Raw genomic sequence first — 27,431 nt, 5'->3', positions numbered from 1 at the left:
AGAATATAATTTAATATAATATTATTATACATAAAGCTAAATTTATTTATATATATTGTTAATATAATTTATACAAAAATTGTAAATGTTATTATTATTTATGTAACATAAACAACAAAATATCGAAAATTTAATAAAAACTCAATAAAAATATTAAAATATAAAACATTTTATTTAATATTCATATTATAAATATTCTCTGAAACGCATAAATTTTACAAAGCAAGTATAAATTAAAAAAATAATGGAAGAAAGAGAGAAACTATAAATTCGGAAATCAGCGTCATTTTTATCAAAATACTGCAAATGAAACATATAAATAAGGAGAACAAATAATAAAAGAAGAATAGAAATAGAATAAGAATGTAATATTAGTGGCATTTTTTGAATGTCAGAAAATATTCAAAGATGGCGCTGATTTTCAATTCTTATTCTACTTTACCTAATTTTTGAAAAAATGTCTTTAATATTTAAGAGATGACACTAGCAATCAATTCTTATATTATCTCTATCTTCTCTCACTATTTTCTGTCCTTTCTTTATATGTTTCATTTGCGACACACTGAAGATGATGTTGATTTTAATATTTTTACTCAATCTGTCCTCTTAATATTTGCTTTTCTTATTCGTACTTGTTTTTAACGCATAGTCACAAATGAAGTACAATTAAACAAAAATGTCGATTAAATATACTTTTATTATTTTTTAAAATTACAATATATCTAAATTTTTAATATAAAAAATTATTAGTTATTACATTTTTCATTTTACAATATCTATCTAAAATAACGATTTCACAAAAATATAATATATATATATAAGTATATGCAAGTATTTTGAAGCATTGCTCAGCGATAATGTTAGATTTAAACGAAAAAAATACTTAACTCAGCAACAAGGTAAATAGAATATATTTTAATATAACATATGTATTTTAATATATGCTCAAAATTATATTTATTTTTTATACAAATTGATATCAAATTCAAATCATTGTTTATTGTAAATTTTGTAAATATGAATATAAATAATATAAGAAACAAAGTTCTATTCAATTAATATTTTATTATATTGAATCTGATTTTGAATTATTATTATTTATTACAAATCCATTTTTGATATTAATAATGGATTAACGCTTGATGATCATTATCAAGTGTTACATTTGAATCTTCCTTTAATATAAAAAGATATAAAATCAAACAATAATTATAATAATAAATTAATTAATAAACCTATACATAATTTAAAAAAATATATATAAAATATATAAAGTAAAAAAGAATATATAGAATATAAAATCTTCTATAATTTAAATAAAAATATATTGAAATAAATATAAGGGAATATTAACAATTATATTATATTAATTTCCAATTTAAAATTTAAATTGTACTTCAAATTGTTATATATATTTTTAGAATTAAAATTTCGTGCATTTTAATTAATAATTACAATTTGATAGAAACATGTTTAAAATAGTGTTATAAACTAGAAATTTAAAAATTAAAACATTATTATAATGGAAGAAATTCAAAAACAAATTAATAAATTTATTAAAATTAAATCACTATTCTCAATGTTTTAGAATTTTAAACATTGGTAAATTCTCTATGAAATATCTTTTACACGTCATCTGGACAAGAATGAAGTTGCTTCTGATTTAGTACTTATAGCAGATTGCAAACTCATCATGGAACCCCTAAATGTTAAATTATATAATTATATTTATGATATAATAATTATATAAAAATTAAGAATTAAATACCTATAATGAGTTGAAGATAATGTTTCATAGAAGTACATAAGTTGTGCTTTATGGCTACTAATGGATGGAAGAAATTCTCCTGGATCATCTTGATTATGCCATTGTAATATATATATACCTGCTTCTTGCATTATGTGAGAACCCTTATAAAAATAAGTATTACCTAATTATTATAATGTAATTGTATTGTAAGTAAATTCTTTATAGAATCTTTAAAATTATTTAAAAAAAAATTTATTAGCAAAATTAAAAATTTTTTATTTTTGATTTCTTATTGTGGTTTGAAAAATTATTCTTTAAATTTTTTAACATTTGTAATTGAATATGTACATACATTTTATTTTATTTCTATAATATATTATTACTTTTATTACAAATTTGATAAGAGGAAAAAAATAATTTCGGAAATAATTTATTTTTCATTTTGGAGTTCGAATATCATTCAATTCTATTATATATATGATTATAATAAAATTATATGATATATATGATTATAATAAATAAAAAATATTTTAAACAACATATTGCATATTTACATTATGTATAATAAGAAATCAATAATAAGAAATTTTACATAAATTATTATGTATTTTAGTTATACTTCTTATTTAAATTTTTTTTTTATACTTACTTGAATACTTTCACCATCATGACAAATAATACTAGGTTCAACTTTAATGAAATGACCTTTGATTTCTTTTGTTTCTAATAGTTCTGCATCTTCATCTATAACAGTTTCTGAAAAAATTATATTAATCATTTACACAATTATTACAAATAATTGGTAAAATTAAATTTTAGTTTAGACACTACAACAATTTTTTAAATATTTTTTTCATTTTAATATATTATAGAATCTAAAAATGACAATTAATAATTTTTTAAACTTAAAATTATTTTATTGATATATACATACCTAAAGAAGGATTAATTGTATCATGACCTTGATAAAGTACGGTAAATATGATATTATGGCGCATTACATCAAAATCCCATGTTAAAACTGATCCTGGATCATTTGAACGAATTATTATACGATGAATTTGTCCACGACTTAAACTAATCGAATGATACAGATTATGTTCTTCTTGAGTAGATGTAGGTTCTAATTCCATTTTATATAGATGTTTCGGAACAATTCCTCCTTCGGTGATGTAAGTCTAATATAAATAAAAATATATATTAAATATAATTCTATTTATCTTATAATATATCTTATAATCTTTTATAAATATTATAAAGGATAACATAATAAATAATGCATACAGTATTTATTTGTTACTGTTTGTTTTACATATTTCGAACTTTTCACGCAAATATGTATGCATAGATATCATCTCCATCACTAAAAGAGAATCCCCATTGAATTCAGTGAAGCGAATACCAAGTATTTCAATTTTTTTTTTAATTCAATCCTTTTAAATATAATAATTAATAATTTTTCTCCTTCGTTTTCAATTTCAACGGGAATGCCCATGAACTAGGCACCGTCTTTTAAGTCCATAGTGATTTCGTATATAGAAAGAAATAACATAAGGAAACAAATTGGAAATATGATAACATGATGTGATATTTTTGTATTAATATATATGTAAATACATAATTTATGAACATGTATGAACTGTAAAGATATTATTATTAATTCTCGCATCACATGTTTAAATTGATACGCAATAAAAATTGAATAATTACTGAAAAATCGACATCTAAATTAAGTATTTATAGAATATTTATAGAATAATGAAATTTATAGAAAATTGAAATTTAATATAGACTAGAATTCTTTTTATATTTTATCCAATAATAAATATATCATTTATTTTGTGATATCAAGGAGAATTCCTTAATAATTTATTTACATAGATTGTCAATTATTCAATTTTTATTGTAAAATTCTATGTGATGTCAATTTTTCCCTACAAAATGAATATTTATTTCATAAATTTTTAGAAATATATATATGTGAAAAAATATTTTATATTTTATATATTCATCTTTGTTTTGTTTTATTATATTTATATTTTTTAATAACGATTTATATAATTCTTGATAAAATATTGCAAAAGACGATGCAACTTTTTTTATTCCAAAAGATGAATATGTCATCCGAGATAAATGTTATTACGTGAAACAGATATTATTAAATTCAAAATAATAATAATTTTGAAAAATATAAAGAAAAAGTTATAATCTATCTTAATAAAAATGCTGATTAAATATTTAGCTGTTCTATATATATTTATTTAGTATACCATATTATAGCATAATATATTATTTATTATTATAATATTAACACTTAATTACATTAATTATCAATTCTCACCTTATATTTTAATAATTATTAATTTGTTATTCTTTTTTTATCAATTAATTGTTTTTTATTTAGTCAAAAATTTAATTATAATTTCTAATATTTTATTTTTTATATAAGATTTGATATGAAATTCATGAAAAAAATAAATTCATATATTTAATTTATATTTAATTACATTTTAAATTAACATGATACCTAGAATTTAATATTTTCAAAAGTAGAATTTAATATTTTTGTGCATCAATTAGATAACATTTTACATGTATATTTCCTCTTTTTTTTTTTTAATTATTAAATCAATTAATTATTAAATTAAAGTATACTTTCAATAGGTGCAAATATTTCATAACAAAAGATAATAATGAAACATAAAACAATACAAAATATAACTACAATTTTCAACAAATAAATCAAAGATATAAAAATCCTTACGTTATTAGCAGTTGCGTTGAATATATAATATCTTCGAGGTACCATACCATATATCTCGCACACATTGTCCTACCATATTAAAATACATTAAGTATAAAATTTAATACTAAAAAATATTAATCACTGGAAGTACTAATTCTTATATTATTTTTTTTATCGCATATAAATGAAAACATACACGTTCACATCTGAGAGGAAGATATGTTTTATTAATATTAACATTACATTTTATATCTAAATTAAAAATCAGTAAATAATAAATCATAATAATATATAATAATTCATTCTTACCTCAGACGATCCTCCAAGAAAATCTGGCATAAATTCAGGATCAATATAATCACTTAAATTGCTTGGACCTTGTTCTTGATAATTGGTGCCACAGTAAAATATAAACTTTTTTCTTGTATTTTCATCTGTGTGTGAAATTAAAAATATTAAAATGTTTTTATATATAAAAATTAATACATATAATAAGATATTATTTTCATTATTGCAATATTATTAAAAATGTTCGAATTGATCTGTTAAGAAATAATGAAATGTAAATAATTTAGTAACATTTGTTTACTTTTTTAATTTTAAAAAAATTTATTTTTCTAAAGCAATTCTATTTTTTTATCAATATTGCTTTGTCAAAATCAACTTATATTTAGATTTTTTTTTATCTTTTTCTTGTTTATTATACAAATTTAAAGCTTAGAATATTTTAAACATATACAACACAATATATAAATATGTATATACATTTATTTCTTAGAAATAAATAAATTAAAAACAAATATTATATTGTTTTACATATTTATACATATATAAATCAAATATTATTTTTAATTATAAGTATAAAAAATTAAAATTTTAAAGAAATTTATTATATATTATCTATAATTCTGTATAATTTCACTAAAATTGTTTTAAAAATTTATTGAAATGTAATGTTTTTTTTAATTTTTATTATTGAATTATTAATTAATATTTATAAGAAAATTAATTAATTTTAATATCGAATTATTTGTAAATAAGTATTATAAATAAACATTAAGAGTATAATCGTGACATCTATGATTAGAAAATAGTACTATATGTTTTTTTCTTATATTCCTGATATAATAAGGATTGAAACCTTTCTTTCTTTCTTCTTGTTTCGGATGTTGAATAGTAAACATAGGTATGTAAAATGTGTAATATATCTTTTATACAAATTATAATTATAATGAAATATAGATATATTTAAAATCATTATTAATCAATTTATTATAATTCAAGATAAATTTGATAGTTGATTTGTAATTTATATTTTATATTATCATAAAGTCATGAATTTTGAATAATAATTCAATAAGAAAATCGGCATGCCGATTAAATTATCTATCAAGTAAATTTTATACAAAATTATTTTTATTTACTTTTTTTTAAATAAAAAAACAGTTATAAATCAGCAATTATAATTTTATTATTATTTTATTAAATATTTTGAGAAAAATATTATTTGATAATTATAGAAAATTATTTTAAATGAAATGAATATGAAAATGGTGACATTGAATGTAATAGAAATTATTTCTATAATTGTATCAAAAATAATTCCTTGAATTATACCTCGTAAAAATTCGTTAAGATAATAAAAATAACGTTCATTGAAATTTTAAATATATTGATTTTGGAGATAAATTTAATAAATCAAAAGAAAAATCGAAAAGTATTGGCAGTCATTTGCTAAAAACAATAAAAATAGATTTAATTTATAATAGATAAACTTATAAAGATTTCTATTCTTTTAAAGATTGAAAATAATTTTGAAAATAAAAATATATTTCGAAGATCAAGAAATTATTTTATTTATTTATTTGTAATTTTTATAATAAATTTTTAAATTAATACTTTTTATTTCGATAAATATTATCTCTAATAATAAAGACAACAAAAAGATTTTTTTTATTATATAAAGATTTGTTTATAGAGATTTTTATTAGATTAAATATTTTTTTATTATTGGATATTCAATCATTGGGGATATTAAATATTCAAATATTATATAGTTATTTTTAATGAGCAACTGAAAAAGAAAATATATATGAAATAGTTCGAAGTTTAAATCATAGACAAGGACAAAGTTAGCTAATTGAACAATATATAGATTAAAATAAGTATATAAAATTTAGTATGTCAAAATTTATTTTTTATTGATAAAACTAAAACTAAAAATAGATCTTTTAATTTTTTCTGCTATTTCTATAAATACTTTTATTTATAGAATTTATATGAAAGTATATACTGAGCTAAGAATTAATATTTTAAAATACGATCAAATATTGTATTATATATTATAAAATAATTATAAACTTATATTTGTATCATTAGAAATTCAAACATAATTCATATCAATTCCTTCATACAAATATGATTTAATATCAGGAAATGTTTATTAATTTTCTAACATAAATATCATTTTTTAACATAAATTGGAAAAATGGTTTAAAATAATCAGTTTTCAAATGTATTAATTTTTTCTATACTGATATACATGCACTATTTGCCCGCTGTGTCATTCAAAATTATAAAATTGTTTTTTCATACTTCTTAATAGAGATTAGAAAACTAAAATAATGAGTTTTTATATGTATCAAATACATTAATTTTCTATATATCGATACATATACATTGTTTGCCGGCTATGTCATTCAATATTTCTTCATTTCTTTTTAACAAAGATTAGAAAACTGCAAATACGCTTCAGCATATTTCATCATTTTATCATTTTTAAAATTATATATAAATTGAATATAGAGATTGAACAATAAAGATGCTAAAAAAGAATATAATCTATAAATATTCTGTATGCTGTTTTTCTCCTTCAATTTGATCTTTTTTTTTTTTTTCTTTTATTTACCTAATATTGTTTTTTTCTTTATTTTGATGGATGTATCCAAACATTTTGAATACTTTGAAAGAATTGCTTTCATATATATCATACTTCAAACATTTTAAATAATATGGAAGAATTCTTTTCATTATTGACAATTTTCTGCAGTATAAGCCATAAGATTAAATTGATTGAAATTTCACTTTCTAAATTTTTAATTTTAGTGCCAAAATATTTCTAAAAAATCAAATGATTATTTTAATGGAATTAATTTAGCTTTTGTATTGTTTAATTCATCCATGTGGATGCTTTCTAAGATACTTGCAATCTTATCGAAGGAATGTATTCCTATAAAACAACAAATAAAAACAGATTTCCTTTCAAATTTGCAGAAATAAAATGCGTGGTTATATTGAAACAATTTCTGCGCCTTTTTGACCAAATATCAATATCATGTATGTATATTCTGTATTTTTTAATTCTTTTTTATATTAGATTATTTTTTATATTATTTTTTTTTTACGATTTCATTGATTGCATTTTTTGATTCTTTGTTGTTATTTTTCTTTTCGAATGGCTTCTTTTGAAATTCTTTAAAAATGATTACAATAATTATTGTCCTTTAATTTTCGTTCTTTTTGAGAAGTACATTGTAAAGAATTTTACAATTTTTGATTTGATATTTTCAGTACTATGAAAAAATTCTTATTTCTTATTAGTCGTGTAATATTTATCTTGAATAAATTCTCTTCAAATAAGAAGAATTTAATGATAATATATGTCCTTTAATTTTTAATCTTTTTTTGACAAAATATTGAGGAAAATCCTACAACTTTTGATTTGATTTCTTTTGGTATTATTATGAAAAAATAATTATTTAAAATAGCTAAGAGTTGTGATTGTTCATTTCTGCTAGGTGATAGATTCTTTCTTTGACGCACATTTCTTTATTAGCACATTCTTAGAATAAAAAAGCAGATGAAATCATAAATCAAAACCATAATAAAACATTATTCATTGTTATATACGATCATACACGGTATGTTACGTAAATTAATTGAAATCTTTGAATAAAGTTAAATTAAAGTTACAATGTAACTTTTATTCAAAACTATATTTAATTGTTCTTTGATAACGAATAATAATTAAAATAATTTTATTTGTTATTTATTAAAATTCCCATCTGTATAATATAGTCATAAGTCAAGAGAGTAATAGTCATATTCTCATCGAACAAGAATTATTAGCACAATCTAATTATAACCGAATAAAAATGTATAAGCTCATTTTAACAGAGTATAATATAAAAATGATGTAATTGAATAAGAAAATTTTAAAATAATACAAAAATTTTAAAATATAAATATACAATATCTGAAATATTTTTTATTAAAAATATTATATATTAATATTGTATAAGCATACAATATTAATATTTTTATTGATTTAAAATCGAATGAAATTGTTATAATTTTCAATTAATTAAAAAATAGCTGTAATTTTTTGATAATTTTTATTGATAAATGTATGTATGATTATTGCATTTTTGCATAAATTTTTTTTGTGAAAGTAGAAAAAAATTACAGTTAAATATTAAATATTCATTTTACTTTGAAAAAAATATGACAAGCAAATTTTATAATATATAAGTTTGAAATTAAAATCATTAATAAAGTTATTCGATAAATTATTGTTACTTAAAAATTGAGTTTTCAGAATTTATTACATTGAGCAATGTGATAAATAAAAATTCGAAATTTAGAATAATAAAACATCGAAAACATCTTTGAAGAAAAAATAGCAAAAGAAAGACTTCTAAAAGGAGATCTAAAAACAATCATTAAAATAGTAATGATTCTACATTATATATATATATATATACATTAAAATATTACAGAATAATCTTTTTATTGCACAAAAATACGATGGATATGTCTTCCAATAAAATAATGATTCCAAGCATAAAAATGAATAATTAAAATAAAATAAAATAAAATTTTTTGAAAATAATATAACATATTGAAATAGTTTCTGTAAAGTTTAAACACGAATTCTATCGAGCATTTGTCGAATCATATATAAAAAAATAAACTTCATGAAATGTAAATTTGAATCGCCATAAAAATATATATAATAAAATATCTATAAACTCACATAGCTTCAAAAACTCATCATGTAAACATATAAATTATTATAAAATATAAGAAGATGTAGACTATGTTAACTTATATATATATTTCTATAAGAGAAAAAAAGCCGATCGATTAAATTATCTGAATTAAACGCGGATGTTCTACTTGCTAGAATTGTTCTAATCATTAAAAGCTACCTAGGATTGATTAGCAACTCTTTTTCTCTTTATCTATATAACAATCAAAAAAATAAACAAATGAAAGACATTGATGCATATATTTATTCTATTAATTATTTAATAGGATTAATATTAAGTAAAAAAATTATATTAATCTATAAAATTAAATCTATAAAATAAAATCTAAAAATAAAAAAGGAATAATTTAAAAATTAAAAAATTAATATATAATAATGATATGATTTTATAAAATTTGATTTTTTTATTTACTTACTTATAAACGTACTTATCAGCGTCCACAATATAGGAAAACATCTAGGTGCTCGCATAATTAAAACTCTTCCCATTGTTTCTGGATAATTTATTTCAACGATTTCAATAATGCGTAATAAAGCCTAAAACAAAATATAAAAATAATAATTTGAAAAGAAATTGTTTATCTTTCAATTTCAATTTGCTATTATATTATATTATATTAAATGAGAATAATATGAAAAAAATAAAATCTAAATATGTAAGTAATAATGTATATTATTATTATTATTATTATTTTATATTTATTAAACAAAAAATGTATTATAAGTTATATTAAATAAATTTTATGTACCTTTATACCAGGTCTCCATAAATGGCGCATATTTAGACCTTCAAGATCTATAAGTAAACACCATTGAGAAACTGGATGACCAGAAACAGCAGTTGCTTCTTCCATTAGAACTAATCCTTCTTCACAAATATGTAATACCTATAATAATGAACATTATAAGAAACTATATAATATAAATATAATTTTATCATACAAGATTTACCAGCATCAATAAATCATCTTCTCCAATAGATTTCAATAATCCTTTTACATCCATTTGCCCCATTCTTAAGATATATAAAGGTTGGCCATCTATAAATTAATAAATTTTATTATTTTATTATTATTAAATTATTATATTTATATAATTATTATATTATCTCCTAATAAGATTTAATAATATAATAAAAACTTTAATAAATAAATATAATAAAAAATATGATATAAATAATTTCTCTTAAAATAATATTATTTTTAACAAATTTATAAAATAGATATAATTATAATTTTTATGCAGCATAAAGAAACAATCAAAAAATATTTATTACATATAAAAATTCAAATTTCACATACAATATTTATATGATAAATCATTGATATATTTAATAGCTGTAATGATTTTTAGTGCATATTTTATAATAATTAAGAAATATATGTACTTTTGTATATTATAGACAAAGAATTTACCAATGATTATAAATAACAATAAAAATACCTTTATCAAAATAATGCCAGCCACCAGGAAAATAATCTTTTACAACTTGTGGTACTTCGTATTCTTCAAGTAGTTTATCTATTTGGTGCTTTTTTCTCCAATGTAATGTCTGTGTTAGCATTTCCTTTGCTTTTTCAACTGAAAATTCAGTTGCTCTTAAAAATCTCAAAAGTGTTGCATCTCCCGGTACAGAACTTCCTCGCAATTCTTTTATGCTTTGTCGTAATTGAATGAGTTTGCTTTCTTGCATCATATCAAGTTTTCCTAAATATCTTTCTATGTAATCTGAAGATAACTGCATTTCTAAAATTATATTTTTTTTATTGAAGGTTTTAATAACTTCAATATAAGTTTTCCTATTTTTAACTCAATAAATTTATAAATATTCTATATAAAATAATAGAAAATATAATATACCTCTATTCTGTAATTTATTGTCTGTATAAGAGTAAGTTTCTTCTTGATTAAGAGATTCTTGATTTTTTACAATATTTCTAAAAAAAGAAATAAATAAACTGATATATTATTTATTATTATACAGATATTTATGTAATTAATTTTTTTACATAAAAAATAGAAAATCTTTGAAAATAGTACTTAAAAGCATAAACTTATTTTTTAGAATTTTAAACTTACCCTTCATTCTTTTCAGACATCTCATTTGGATCCTTCCATGGAGCTACATATATAATACCTTCCTCCTTCAATTGATTTATAAAATATTCAATTATCTCTTTACCCTAAACAATATTCATTATATAACATTCATATAACATTTCATTAGAATAGGAAATATTTATTAAAAAAAAAAAAAACATTATCAAATATAATACCTTGGCAATATTTTGAGCATATTGTTTCATTGCTAATTTTTCCATTGAGTTTTCAAATCCAAAAAAATTTTTAATATCTAGACTTGCAGTTTGTTCAAAACATGTCCATTCTGAATTCTCAGGATGAACCTATAATCGTATCAAATTAATTCTTCTCCAACATTCATTCTTACAATTTACATTAATTTTATATAATAATATAAATTTTATTTAAAAAAAATATATATATAAGATATTTTATTTATAAAATATTAAAAATTATTTGATTAAATTAATTATATCAATTATATTTTTTTATAAAAACTTCATATAAATAAAATCACAACTAATAAATTAATTTAAATACTTACAAAATACCTGCACTTTTCGATAACCGTTACTCTGGACGAAAAACTTTCATTATATGCTTCTATTTCTAGAATACTATTTCGTCTGTCTAAAATATTTTTTTGAATAAAATAGACAAAATCTACACCAATAATCTGAAATAAAAAAAAAAGTATGTAAAACATTGTAGTAGAATATATTAATTATATAATATAAATATTATAATATCATTATCATATTTTAATATGATATGAAATAATTTATTATATTGCTGATCAAATCTAAATTTTGATCTAGATAGATTTTTGAATTACAAAATTTGAATATTATCGTATACTAAATCATTGAACTCATCTTAAAATAATATATTCTAGAATCATATTGAGTTAAAAAAAATTTTTTTTTTAATTTTTAATATCAATTGACCAACTTACATATACGTACTTTTTTTAAAATATATGGAGCTTCAACGTTTAATTTACACCGCCGTTCCGTTATTCTAATAGAACCATTTTTACTTTCTTCATCAGAAACTATTTCGCAACCAACAAAAACAGGAATTTGCGGACAGGTAGGAAATCTGCGCTCATATGCCTATCAACAAAATAAAGATTTGTAAGAATTAAATGTAAAAGCTTTCATAAATTAGTATTAACAGTACATGCAAAAATCATAAAATAGAAAACGTAAAAATTATATTATAAAATAAAATCTTAACATATAACATAACATATAAATTAATAAGAGTTTATTGATAAAAGTAAGCTTTAACTTGCTCTTTCTTCAGTCAAATAGCAATGCACTTTATTGCAATGTTTTTTATATAACATATTTATATATTTCAATATATCAAGTTGAAATTGATATTTAATAATTTATTTAAATATTTTTATTCTATTTAATATTATTATTCTTATAAGAATATTCAAAATTATTTATTTACTATTTTGTATATATGTGAGATAGATTTATATGTACATATAATTATGTATGTACATGTACGTATTTTCAATATATTTTCTTTATATTTTTTAATTTTCATTATATTTACAGACAAAAAAGAAGAGAGGAGAAGGAAGAAAAGGAAGGGAGAGGGAGAGGAAGAGAGAGAAGGAAAAAGAGAGAGGGAAACAGAGAAAGAGATTCAAAATTTACTATTTTAGAAAAAAACTTTTTTACATAAAAATACTTTAATAAATTTTCATATTTATAATCTTTCTATTATGATCACTATAGTTTCATACATGTATAAATATAAATTTAATATAATATAATGTATGATACTATTATTAATACTTATTTAATTTTAATAAATGAAATACAGTCTACTAAAAAATAATTTTATATTTTCGTTTATAAAAATAATTCTATAACTATTTTCAAATCTTTATCATGCAATGAATTTGACAATTTCATATTCTGATTTGCTTACTGAGATGTATCCATTGCTCGCTGGTGTTTAACTTAGTTGTAGCAGTTTGCAAGCTCGCATCATGACAATTAAGGAAGATACTTCAGGAATTGTCTGCTGTTATTTGCCTTCTGCTTTCTTGAATCTGAATTGGTGATGAGAGTGAGAATCAATGAAAGCGAATGATATAATGAAATGTAATTTAATATTCCGTATTCTATTGTAGTCTTTGTAACATAAAGTTCAAAAATCGTTTCAAAAAGTTCTGAAATCGTACATATCGATAAAAAATCGTAAAAGCGGAGCAAAGATTTATGATATTATAAAAAATGTTATGATATTTCGATGATATGATTGATTTATAAATTAAACATTTAAATTTTTTAAAATAACAAATAAATATGTAATTTAAACAATTAAATCGGACTAAGATTGTAAAAAATACAAAAATATATTTTCATAGCAATATTAGACATTATATAAAATCATATAAATTTACATTATTGTATTTTTCATATATATAATGTTATTGTTTACTTTAGAAAATTGCTCAACACAGTATATCATATGCAATATTATAAAACAGCAGTATTATAAAGGCACATATGTAAAATAAAAAATAAATAAATATATATATATATATATATATATATATATATATAAACATTTATGATTAGTCACAATAAAATTATGAGATATATATGTTAATTTTGCAAAAAATTAATACATTTTTATATATTTTTATATTCGCTAATAATATTTATTATTATCTTTATTTTTTATAATTTCATTTTTTTATAGAAATAGATTTAATTATGACAAATGTTTAATAAAACAAATAAATTGCATATCATTAGATAACATAATACAAAAAAGATGCAAATTTTAAATGTAGCATGTTAAAGAAATATTTAAACACAACAGTGATTTTATGAAACAGTGCGATATAATAAATAAAATAATTTTAAAATCTTATCTATCAAAAATGAGAAAGAATATGTTGGATATAGAAAATGAAATAATATTCTAATGATATTATAACAAATTCTAATTCAAATTCGGATCTAAAGTATATATAATATTAATTATAATTTCAATTTTCAGATTGATCTATACAGAATTAAATCTAATAAAAAATTTAAAAAAAAACTTATTAAAAAAAATTATAAAATTATTGAAAATTATATTATGAATATTTTTAAAATAAAGTGAGTTAAATTTGTTCGAATTATCTCATGAGATTATTATCTAAGAAAAGAAATATATCAATAAAATATATTCCGAAGAATATATTGTATATATATATAAACTTAAAAAAATATGTAAAAATAGTAATCTTATTAATAAACTAAAATTATTATTCATTAAGTTACTAAGATGAGGTTATGTATAGTTTCGTCTTTTGTATGAAACATAAATATGGATATGTCTAAAGATAATACGATAAACCAAAAAATAAAAAATATTATGAATGTTAAAAATAGAAAATGTAAAAAAAATGAATTTTGTATAAATTATAAAAATATTCTGCTGATATTCATTAAAAATCCAAAGACTCAATAGATATAGTTAGCATCCAGTTTTTGATCATTATCTTTAATTAAGCGAATTATTAAAATCTTATTTTATGCTTGCCCTATTCTTACATTCATAATATCAATCTACATCATTATATTTTCAAGGACACTAGTGATTAAGTCCACCAAAGAATTTACAAAAACGAATATGGATCTGAACCTAATATAATTGCCAAAATCAAAATTTTATATAATATAATAAATTCCTTTTGTGGAAAAAATAAAATTTTATTGAAATTCTATGAAAATGTTATATTTTATTTTAAATTGTTTATCTATAAGCAATTTTTTTATATTTCTCAATGTGATTAAAAATATAATTGAATGAACAATATTTTTTACTGTATAATATATATTATTTAGTATTTTGCGAAATCATCAGCAATCTTACAGAGCTATTCTGAAATTAATATTATTCTTTTATATATATATACATATGTATAAAGTTTTATATATGTGAAAAAAAATTTATTTTAAATTGTATTATTAATAAAAATTATTAATAAAAATTATTATTTTCAATTAGTTCAGTTTTAATTTATTTTATCACTTATATTTGTTATAAATTTCTATCTCTACTATTTGGCTTATGTCTTTTCTATTTCTTCTATATATCTGATAAAATATTAATATCATTAGAAATAAATATTTAAATTATAAATTAGTATATAAAAAAAAAAAGAAAAAGATACAACTTATATTACAAAACATAACATATAATGAACAGGAATTTTTTTTCTATAATTAAAATTATTGTAATAATTGCAAATGAATGTTTTTGATTAATATTATAATCTTAGGTGCATAATTAAATAGCAAGATAATTAAATGCGTTGGTGTTAAATATAATGTGTAAATTATATTAGGAATAAAAAAATTATGCATTGCTCAATATAAATTTAAAATAATTATTATTAATATAATTATTGTAAATATTTAAATAAAATAAAATTAAGTTTTTTTTTGTATTAAAAAATTTGGCTGTGCTATTGATTTCAAAAAAAGAACAAGTTGTCACTTGTATTTTAAATATAATAGTAATAATAAAGAATTCAATAATAGTGATAAATATAGAATATAATAGTAAAATTATAGAATAAAGTATGAATAATCTATCTTTTTAATAATATTATTATTTTAATTACTATACATTATGCACAGCAGAAAAGAAGATTGAATAGAATAGGCAAGAAAAATATATACAATCTGTTTTTTTATTTGTTGTTATAAAAAATTATATAATCTTTATAAATGTGAAATTTTTTGTCAAGAGTTTATTAATATTATCTTTATGATTATATAAAATGCATTGAAATGATTAATTAATCTATATTCTTTTTAATTGCCTTCTTTTTAGCTTTGCACAATACATGGTATTAAAATTATATTTTAATTTATAAAATTTGAATTATTAGCAACAACATTTCAAAACAAATATATCCATTTTTTTTCAAATTCAAAATAATTAATAATAAATTTATTTTATTAATTTACATATTGTACGTAATTTAATATTTAATCTATAAGTTACGTACATAATATACACATATTATGTTTTATACTAAACATAATATGATTTAAAAAAATGATATAAAATAACACAAATAATTTATATATCTATAATATTAAGATAAAATAATAAATGTATTAAATACATTACTACTAAAATAAAAAAATATATAACAAACGCACCATCATCACGAGTGGAAAAGGATGCTTATACACCCGAACAGGCGATTGATATTGTTGAACCATATCACGTCTTCTTATAAATTGAGTGCTAACAAAAACTGGAAAAATATAAATAGAAATAAATAGAACTATTATAATAATTAATCTAATTAAATAGTAATTAAATACATTAACTGACCGAGAAAAAATAAATTTTATAGGTTATAATAAGCCAATTTTTAACCTTCTTTTATTTTATTTAATATTAATGTTTTTTCACTTAATAATTATTAAAAAATATTTCAATATGAATTATAAATTCATATTGCAAAATGCAACTTATAAACAAAAACTTGATGTAATTAATATTTCATTATATACTATACAACACAGAAACAAAATAACATAAATATCATAAAAATAGTTTTTGGTAAATGGCACAAATATAGATTATAGTACAACCAATGAGCACAAATCATGTATGTCCCTAGACTGGAACCAATCAGAAGATTACATTGATTAAAATAGATAATATTTAAATATTCAAATAACTTTAAAACAAATTATATATTTATAATTATTTATTGTTTAAAAGATTTAAAATATAAAAAAGTATACATTTATTTAACATAAAATTAAAATATAAAAAATTAAATATTAGTTTCCGGAGATACTTAACCTATAAAAAATTTATTTTATTAATTATATTATAATATTTAATTTATAACATACTTTATATTACTAAAGCTTATGAAATTTATTAATTGTTATTTTATGTATTATTAATTTATAATTAAAAAAAAATTATTATTGACATTATCTTACATTATCTAGTAGATAAAAATCTTTTTAGATGAAAGATATTATCGATCGTTTCAGATGCTAAAGACGAGTATAACATAAAATGCAAATACCAAAAGCTTTAAAAAAATAAACATTTCATATATGAAAATTGTGTATATAATAATAAACTTAATTTTCAAATTTTTTTAAAAATGGGAGTAGGTAAAAGTCAGTTTTCTGAAGATGAACTGCAAGATTATCAGGTATTACTATTTAATAATTGAATAATTCATAAATTTTATTTATATTTTATATTTTAGGATTTGACATATTTTACGAAAAAAGAAGTTTTGCAGTAAGTATATTTACATCATTTATATAATATATTTATAATATATTTAATAATATCTTAATAATATCTTAATAATTGCATCAATAAATTAAAAATATAATAAACTATTTAAAGATGTACTTAAATTTCAAAATAAAAAAAAATTTATTTATTTAAGTTGTAATATTAATAATATTAATAAGATTTTATTGTAGTAATATTAGTTTTTTTTATAAAATTATTATTTTGTATTAAAAATCAAGAACAATTTTTATATACTTTTATATATTATTTTTATATTTTTATATTTCAATTAAATTATTTATAAAAAATTACTAATTGATGTTTAAAATTTTTTATTATATATGATAGTGCACATCAAAAATTTAAAGCACTTGCTCCAGAAAAAGTTGGTCATAATAGAAATGCAAAACTTCCAATGTCTAAAATCTTACAATATCCTGAATTAAGAGTAAATCCCTTTGGAGATAGGATTTGTAAAGTTTTTAGTTCAAGCCAAGATGGAGATTGTACCTTTGAAGACTTTTTAGACATGATGTCTGTTTTTAGTAATGCAGCTCCAAAAGCTGTCAAAGCAGAACATGCATTTAGAATATTTGGTAATATTTATATCTCATTTTTCTTTTATATCTATATAATATAAAATTAAATTATAATATAAAATTTTATTTTTATATATTAATTAAGTTATAACAAATTATATGTAGATTTTGATGGAGATGATATGCTTGGTATTGGAGATTTAAGACAAGTAGTAGATAGACTTACTGCTCCACAAAGATTAAATGAAACAGATATGCAACAAGTTCTTCAATATATACTTGATGAAGCAGATTTAGATGATGATGGTGCACTTAGCTTTGCAGAATTTGAACATATTATAGAAAAAAGTAGTGATTTTTCAAAGTAAATATAATCATTTATGATATGAATTTATTAAATTACATATTGAATATGATATTTAATATTCATATTTGTTTTCAGGAGTTTCTGCATACGTTTATGAAATATAGAATATTAGTAAAAAATAGTAAAAGAACAACATAAGACTGAACATTATATTATTATTGAAGTATTTCAATATACTCAATAAGCCTAATAATATTTAGTGTAAAAAAAAAAAAACATAATTTTATGAATTTAAAGTGTGCCAATATTTTCTGAGGGCCTATTATATTAAAAATAACTTTCGTGTTTTCTAAAAGAATATAGTTATAGAATTTTTTTAAACTAAACTGCCATATAATATTTGTCATTATATACTATATTAAAAATAACTTTTTTGTTTTCTAAAAGAATATAGTTAATATAGAATTTTTTTAAATTAAACTGCCATATATGATTAGTAATATAATATAATACAATATAATAATATATATACAATATAATAATTTATTAAAATGTTTATTTATTTTAAATTAAATTTTTTTGTTTTAATATTTTGATTTGTTTTAATATTTGCAGATTCATGTTATATAGATTAAAATATTTACACATGCATAAAATTATTATATCGAATTGTATAAATATTTATAATATTATAATTTAATTAATTTATATAATTATATGTTATATAATATAGAATGTTTTTTTTTGTTATAATATAAAATATTAGGATTAATATCCTATTATTTAATTGATGTTTATTTATTTTATTATACACATTATTATACACATACCAATTTTTAAAAAATATATTATTAAAAAAATATTTAAAAAATATATAAAAAATATAATATTAATTTATATAGAAAGTAAAAGTAATATTTATTTATTGATTTTTTATTAATTTATATTAAAAATATATATTAATAAATTAGGTCAATCGTTAGTTATATGGAAGTATAATATGAAATTAATTATAGAATATATATTTATAATAACTGAGCAAATAATAGTTTGAAAAAAATTATGGTCTATGCAAAAAATTAAGATATTATACTAACAGAATTAAAAAAGTTTTTTTACTTATTTGTAATTTTATATTAAAATTTAATTTTAATTCAAAATTTTAATTAATAAAATAAATTATTGTTAAGTATAAATTAACACATTTTAAGAATAAATTGTTAAGTATAAATTAACACATTTCTTTTCTTTCGAAAATATCGATTTTTTTTTCGATATAATCGAATTAATGAAAAATATCGATATCTACCTAAATATCGAATCAATAAAAATCATCTTCATTTCTTTTCTTAAAAAAATATTTTAATCACAAAAAGATTATACCATTCATATATTGAAAATTATAACAATAAATTTATAAAAATAAGAATGACAATTTATTATTTATAAATAAACATTAATTTATTAGAATTTTTATTTTGTAAATAATCGAATATAACAAATACGTTTTATGTAATGTCTTTTATTTTTTATTTATTTTTATTTTATTTTAATAATTATGACTTGTTTGTTGATTGTGAATTCAATAAAATTATAAAATGATTGTTGATGATTTAAATAATATTATAAAAATAGTATATACAAGTATTTTTAAATAAATAAAAAATGCACAAAAGCAATGGAACAATGTTTGAATTGATGCAATTTTTCAAATACTTACATATCAGTAATTATTTATGTATAATACAATTTTATTTTCATTAAAAAAAGAATAAATTAATTTTCAAATTATCTAAAAACAATTGTAATGATATATTATAACATGTTTTCTTAAATATAAAGAAGCTATAGATTTTTGAGGTTAATGATATTTTTTTATTTATATTTTTTATGTTATGCAAATCTAAATTATCATGTTTTTGTAAAATGAATTTACTTTCGATTACATAAAGAATATTTATATTTTTTTGAATAATTTGTATCTGAATTATTCAATTTTTAATATTCATAATTATAAAATATAATTTATAATGTATATTTACTTTTGGATTTGTTTGAAAGATTAAATATTATCATTTTTCGATTTTTTAAATTTCGCTTAAATAACATAATTTATAACATGATTATTAATAATATAGAAATTTTGTTTTAGTAAATATTGTCATAATGAAATTGCTTTTAGTTATCGAATCATAGTACTTACTTATGAAGTAAGTAACGTGTGAGATTAGTAAAATTTTAATCCCCTATGTACAATTATCGTTTTATCATTATTATTATATTAGTCTTTTATTAGCAATACAATTAATATAACAATTAAAAAATTTAATACATATATGAACAAAAAAAATCGTATAAATTAATATATTTAACACTAGCTTAAACGTAAATATTTTATATTTAAAATTTTGAAAAAATGCTTCTTTTATTTATTACATGATTTTAGTTTGCATTTATTATTTTGAAACATATTAAGAACATTTATATCTTTAACAATAAAATATAAATGAATATGAAATTTATTCTAATAAATTTTATTAATAAATAACAAAATAAAATTATAATTAGATCGTAACAATTAAAAAATAAAATATCAATATTTTCTAAATATCTGTATTTATAAAAAAAAAAATGTATTTACAAAAAAAAATCTTTTGATTATCATATGTTTCCAAAATCATATGACTTTTATAAAAATTATTACTTTTTATAATTTTGAAAAAAAAATATATTGTTGATTATTAAAATAAATAATACATTCTATATAATAGTTATCATTTAGTATTAATAAATATAATTTGTTAAAGATAATGTAAAAATCATATATTTACATTTCTAATTACATATGGATAATGGAAGGAAAAATAACTATATTTATTTATCTCAATAAGAGATAATAAAAATTACATAATGCAAAATAAATAATAAGTTATTCCATAATTTTTTAAAATATTGAGCAAGAAGAGCATATAGAAAAAGACAATAAAAATAATGCAAATCTAAGAATTTTTACTGAGATTAAAATATTTTGTAGATTCTCAGTATTGACTTCAATATCGAAGGTATATCTTTGTGAAATAATATTTATAAATATAAAGTTTATCAGAGAAACATTAAATTCCAAACTAATCATCTACATATTTTAATAAAATTATAAATAATATTTTTATTTGTATGTGAAATTTTAGCGATGTATATCTTTGGAATAAAGTTTTCTTAAACTCTAATTGGTGTATTGCACTTAATCATTTTTTGAATGAAAAACCGGAAAAATAATGAACGAGCCCATAAGTATGAAATTATATATAGACTTGAAATAACAAAAACAATTAATTAATTATTTTTGTTAGCATTAAGTGTAACGTCCAAAGGTTCATCGATATTTTGCGAAGGACTGAGTTCTTGCTGGGGTAATTGATGAAATAAAGTGGCAATCGATGTGTGTCGAGGTGGACCTTTCACAGTGAGATCCATTTCAGCCTCCTGCGGCCTATCTCTAACACTTAAATTAATATCTCTTTCTATTGGACTACCGCATATTCTTGGTGGAGAACCACAACCACATTTCATTCTCTCCGGAGATTTTTCACATGTCAAAGAATATCTGAAACATAATAGTTATTTTTTTATATATAAGAACACAAATTCAAATAGAAATATAATACAAAAAACTATAACATAGAAGTAAAATATAGAATGTCATAAAAGAAACAATTTTTTTATTTTGATATTTTTTTTTCAAAAAAATATCAATTATTTTATATCAATGTTATTTATATTAATTATTAATTAATAAAATTTAAATTTATTATATATATAATATCGATAAAATGGTACTGTTATAAAAATCAAAATCAATTGTTTATTTTAATTCTTTTACGTTGATGTATTTTTAGATATTCAAAATTAAAATAAAAAAAAAAAGAAAACTGACTGAGATGATATATCATTAATTTTTAATATATTGTCACTTTTTAATAATAATTCATTGTTAAACATTTAAATATTTGTTAACATTTGTTAACATTTAAATACATGTATACGAATAAAAATTTTTTTTTAATAAATTTTTCAATAATATTAATGCGTACATTAATATTAGTTACATATAATGTTCATTCGTTCATATTTTAAGATGTATTGTTAACTATCTAATAATTTATAAATGTCGATAAATGATATGATATGATATAATATAATATATCAATAATATGATAAATAATAAAAATAATATATATGTATATATATAATAAAAATAATATATATGTATATATATATATATATATAATATATATATAAAATGTCGATATATTTAAAGGATGAAAAAAAATTTTGTTACCCGTGAGGAGGTGGAAGAATTCTATAATCTCTGCAAACAGATAAAGTTGAAGTGTCGGATATTTTGTCAGCATTGGTTGCCGTCAAAGATGGTCCATTGGTAGCAGAAGCAGAAAGTGGTGGAGGTGGCGGGGGTGGTGGTGGTGGTGGTGGTGGTGTCGCAGCATCAGGTCGTTCCAAAGAGGTTGTGGGTGGCGGCCTCAAAAGAAGAGGTGCTGCACTTCCTAATCCCAAACATCGCATTCTCCATGCATCTTGTAACAATTGCAATCGGGCTTGTTTTCGCCACTTTGCTCGCCGATTCTGAAACCAAACCTAAAACAACAAATAATTTTTTTTATCTTTATCACGATAAAATATATACATTTAAAAATATTATTAATTAATTTACATATGTAAATTTATATAAATTAATTAATAAATATTTACAAAATGTAAATATTATATATTATAATAATGATATTATGCATAATATAAATATAAATACTTGTCAAACTTTTTTAAAATAAAAGTAAACATTTATAAATTAAATGAACATTTACAATGATAGACAACATAGATTATTCCAAATAGGAACTAAGATTAAAAAGAAAAGAAATATAAAAAAAAAAAAAAGAAAAGAAATATAAAAAAGATTAACTTCTTAACAAATTATTCTATTAATTTGATATCAAAGAAAAAATAGAATGTATGTAATTTGATATTAAAGAAAAAATAGAACAAAAAAATATTTATTTTTTTAACCTGAACACGAGCCTCTGAGAGCGAAATTCTAAGAGCGACTTCTTCTCTTAAGAAAACATCTGGATAATGGGTCTTCTGGAAAAGTGATTCCAATTCTTGGAGCTGTTGTGGAGTGAAGGTCGTCCGATTGCGTCTCTATTCAGATATGATTAAGAATAATTAATAATCATACGTAAATATTATTATATTTTATGTTTTTTAATTTATAATAATTTTGATGAAAAATGAAATATGCAATAATATTACTATCTACATCATATAAAAGTTAAGGAACTGAATTAAATATTTAAACCATAACTACACTATTTATTTTTTTTTTATTTTTATTAATTTTATGTTTTTGTTTCATTTTTTTTTTTTTTTTTGATTCTTTACTTTCAGAGCTGAAAAAAATATTTAAAGAAATACTTAACGATATAATTTTTATCATTGCATTAGAAATAATATAATATATTATGTTAAAAATAATACGATATAATTGAAATATAATTATCTAATACAAATTAATCGTATTATAATTTTCTAAATATAGTGTAAATATTATGTAATCTTTTTTTTAAATTAATCTTTTAAAAAAGAAATTAACAAAATTATTTAATATAAAAATCTAAAAATTTTTTAATTATTTAATGAATTTATAGTTTTTTAAAAAGTGAAAATTTTAAGTAGTAAATATTTTCTTTTTTAGAAATAAATAAAATTAAATATAAAAATAAATAATTAAATAATATATATTTGAATTTCAATTTATGAGCAAAATTGAAAATATTAGAAAAATATTGCTAACAATCAGTAACTATTTATATAATAATTCATAAAATTTTATAGAATTTGAAATATAACATGAAATATAAAATATAATATAAATATATAAGATAATATAATATAAATATATAAGAAATATATAAGAAATATATAAATATAAGAAAATTCTATGTGCATTTCTAAATCTTTATAGAATATACGTTTGTATTTGAAATTACAAATTGAGCAATATCTAAGATTGTTCAATATTTACAATAATACTAAATCATATTTTACATATACTATATATTGATTAAAATAATATTTTATAAATATGCTTTCTAATTTGTGAATACATGCTTAGTGATTAATGGAAATGATGGATATTTTAAAAATTCAATAAGCAAAGAAAAAAACACATGAAAAATATGTAAAAAACAAATAATTAAAATAATAATGATAAACAGTATATTAGTTAAAATAAGAGACATAAATAATGAATTAATAAAAAATGTCCAATTGACAAAATTTTGTTCATATCAAAGAAATACATCTTATTAAATAATTTTAGAAAATTTTAGAAATACATCTTATTAATAATTAATACAATTAATATGCATTATTTAAATTAATAAAAGAAATAAAATTAGAAGAAATAAATGACGACTGATATTTTTATTAATTCTAAGATTTTTTTAAGAAGTTTTTCTTATAACTTATATATGCAAAATTTTTTATAAATATATATTTGTATAATTTCACGATAGTTACGCATTAAATTTTAATTTGAGTTATTTTCATAATTCATAATATATCGAGAAAAATAAAAGAATAAATAAAAAAATATATTTTAAAAAAACATTTATATCATTTATAAATATCTTTGAATAATTATTAAAAAAATAATTTTTTTTTGCTTTTTATTTCATTTTATAATATAATATTTTTTTTCTAATAAATTATTTATGAAATAATTTTATATATTATTTTATTGCGAATAAATAAAAATATTTTTGTCTACTTCTTTTAAATTCTTTAATAGTAATTATTAATTATTGATTAATTGTTTCTGAAAATAATAAATAATATTTTTTCGTATGTAAAGCTTAAAAAAATCTTACAGAAAATCACAAATTTTATATTACGTAATACTGGAGTGTAGAATATATAAATTGCCGCCAAAACAAACGAACCAAATATGTAAAAAAAATGAATCGTAAAGAAAATGAATTAATGATTATATATAATGAATAATGATAATGATAATGAATATTTAATTAAATATACAATAAAATGAAATATTTGTTTATAAACAGAAACATATTATATAAAAAGTTATTAACAAGATTACAAATTATAAAAATGTACAAGAAAAAAAAGGATTTTGAAAGGAAAGAGAATATTAAATATATCTTGATTATTTTCAATAATATAAGTGTAAATATGTGAAAATATAAGAAAAAAAGTAAACAGAACCAAAAAAGAAACGTACACTGACCTGACGACGTCTTCCAAACATATATTCGGTAAGTAAATCAGCCTGGGGACCCAATGGTGATAAATACGGACCTGCCATCCTGTTGTAATCAGTTGTTCGACAAAACTAATAAGGATGTAGTTCTGCTATTTTTTTTTTTTTTTTTTTTTTAATCTAGAATCTCACTGCAAGAGAGTCGCTTTATCGTTCTCGATAGACGACACCGAGGAAACTGAAGTCTCCTTTCGAGAGTTCACCCTCGATCAAGCTCCGAGTTACGTGCGGAACGGGGGTTGGTTTATATCACGGGATTGGTCCGTCTATTTTAGGGGCGGTACCACTTCCATGGAGATAAGTACACACCCCTCTTGTGGAAAATTCACTAAATCGTACCGCGCAGAATTTTTCCTTCAAAGAAGGACGATACCTGATTTTTGGTTCTTTCAAGATTTTCTTTCACTTTTTGGAATTTATATTCTCAAAACTTTTCTTCGTTTATTTCATTTCGCGTTTCATTCTACTTCTTAACTATTTTTTCAAAATTTAATATCTATTTAACATTTTATTTTAATATTTGATTAAATTTTAACTTCTTGATATTTTTCTTTGATTGATGTTATAATTATAAATTATTGATATGCACAATATAAAACAAAACTAAATAAATAAAAAATAAATCGACAAATATAAAACATATATACGAATAGATTAAAATGAAATTTAATAAATATAACATAAAGCATAATTAATCAATGTATTTAATTGTTATAGATTTATTTAATATCTAAAAATTAAAAGTTGTTACTTAGAGAAGTAAAATCTATTTTATTTTATATAGATTAATAATTTAATGGCAATTCTAGATACAATTCATTTTTTATTTTGTAAAGTAAATAATTAACAAATTAAAAATTTATAATAATTTAATGAAATCATTAATATCAAATATATAACTACTTAACATATCACTTGACTTCATGGTGATTCTTAGAAATATTTAATATATTATAATACATTATAAAAAATAAGAAATGAATAAAATAATGAAAAAGAGAATTTAAAAAATAAACAATATTTTTTTTTTATTTTTTTTTATTATTTTTTTTATTAATATTAAAATATAATAATATTTTAAATAATAAAATATTATTATATTTATTTTCATTTATTGTGTTTCCAATATAATATCAAATATATATTTATTACATGCATATATATTTATTACATGACAATGAAATAAATGTTTTTCAAAATATTAGTGTTTTCTAAAAAAAAAAGAAAATATATGAAACAGAACAAAAAATAAGAAAAAATAAAAAATGGAAGCAAATGAAAA

The 27,431-nt window shown here is 18.7% G+C and overlaps 3 protein-coding genes and 1 long non-coding RNA gene across 5 annotated transcripts; 2 read left to right on the top strand and 2 right to left on the bottom strand.

Annotated features, from left to right (window-relative positions):
* Positions 1 to 1,385: 1,385 nt before the first annotated feature.
* Positions 1,386 to 17,198, bottom strand: LOC122712569 (protein real-time). Of its 2 annotated transcripts, XM_043932298.1 has the most exons (17): positions 17,008 to 17,198; positions 16,830 to 16,927; positions 12,594 to 12,743; positions 12,173 to 12,304; positions 11,823 to 11,951; positions 11,626 to 11,729; positions 11,407 to 11,483; positions 10,990 to 11,292; positions 10,498 to 10,586; positions 10,296 to 10,433; positions 9,963 to 10,083; positions 4,806 to 4,930; positions 4,515 to 4,583; positions 2,685 to 2,928; positions 2,400 to 2,506; positions 1,769 to 1,911; positions 1,386 to 1,702 (listed from the first exon to the last, which is right to left on the bottom strand). In XM_043932298.1, exons 2-17 carry the CDS (start codon positions 16,890 to 16,892, stop codon positions 1,633 to 1,635), a joined length of 2,064 nt encoding a protein of 687 aa, XP_043788233.1. In that variant the 5' UTR covers positions 16,893 to 16,927; positions 17,008 to 17,198; the 3' UTR covers positions 1,386 to 1,632. The 2 variants fall into 2 exon arrangements, with proteins under 2 accessions (XP_043788233.1, XP_043788234.1); XM_043932299.1 differs by lacking the exon at positions 4,515 to 4,583.
* Positions 7,071 to 10,492, top strand: LOC122712514. Its single transcript, XR_006346347.1, has 2 exons — positions 7,071 to 7,832; positions 10,307 to 10,492. It is a non-coding gene; the product is annotated as an uncharacterized LOC122712514 (long non-coding RNA).
* A 517-nt stretch (positions 17,199 to 17,715) lies between the features above and the next one.
* On the top strand, positions 17,716 to 19,163 carry LOC122712505 (calcium and integrin-binding protein 1-like). The gene is made up of 5 exons (XM_043932231.1): positions 17,716 to 17,854; positions 17,912 to 17,946; positions 18,295 to 18,542; positions 18,651 to 18,849; positions 18,928 to 19,163. Exons 1-5 carry the CDS (start codon positions 17,804 to 17,806, stop codon positions 18,947 to 18,949), a joined length of 555 nt encoding a protein of 184 aa, XP_043788166.1. The 5' UTR covers positions 17,716 to 17,803; the 3' UTR covers positions 18,950 to 19,163.
* A 2,962-nt stretch (positions 19,164 to 22,125) lies between these two features.
* Positions 22,126 to 26,194, bottom strand: LOC122712515 (retinal homeobox protein Rx1). Its single transcript, XM_043932239.1, has 4 exons — positions 26,111 to 26,194; positions 23,875 to 24,009; positions 23,132 to 23,445; positions 22,126 to 22,396 (listed from the first exon to the last, which is right to left on the bottom strand). The coding sequence occupies exons 1-4, from the start codon at positions 26,192 to 26,194 to the stop codon at positions 22,126 to 22,128; spliced, it is 804 nt and encodes a 267-aa protein (XP_043788174.1).
* Between the last annotated feature and the right edge of the window lie 1,237 nt (positions 26,195 to 27,431).

This window comes from Apis laboriosa, unplaced genomic scaffold (genome assembly GCF_014066325.1).
Source record: "Apis laboriosa isolate Shangri-la unplaced genomic scaffold, ASM1406632v1 scaffold202_cov151, whole genome shotgun sequence".
NCBI lineage: Eukaryota > Metazoa > Arthropoda > Insecta > Hymenoptera > Apidae > Apis > Apis laboriosa.
Note: the sequence above shows the minus strand (reverse complement) of the source record. Positions and strands in the feature narration are given on the sequence as shown.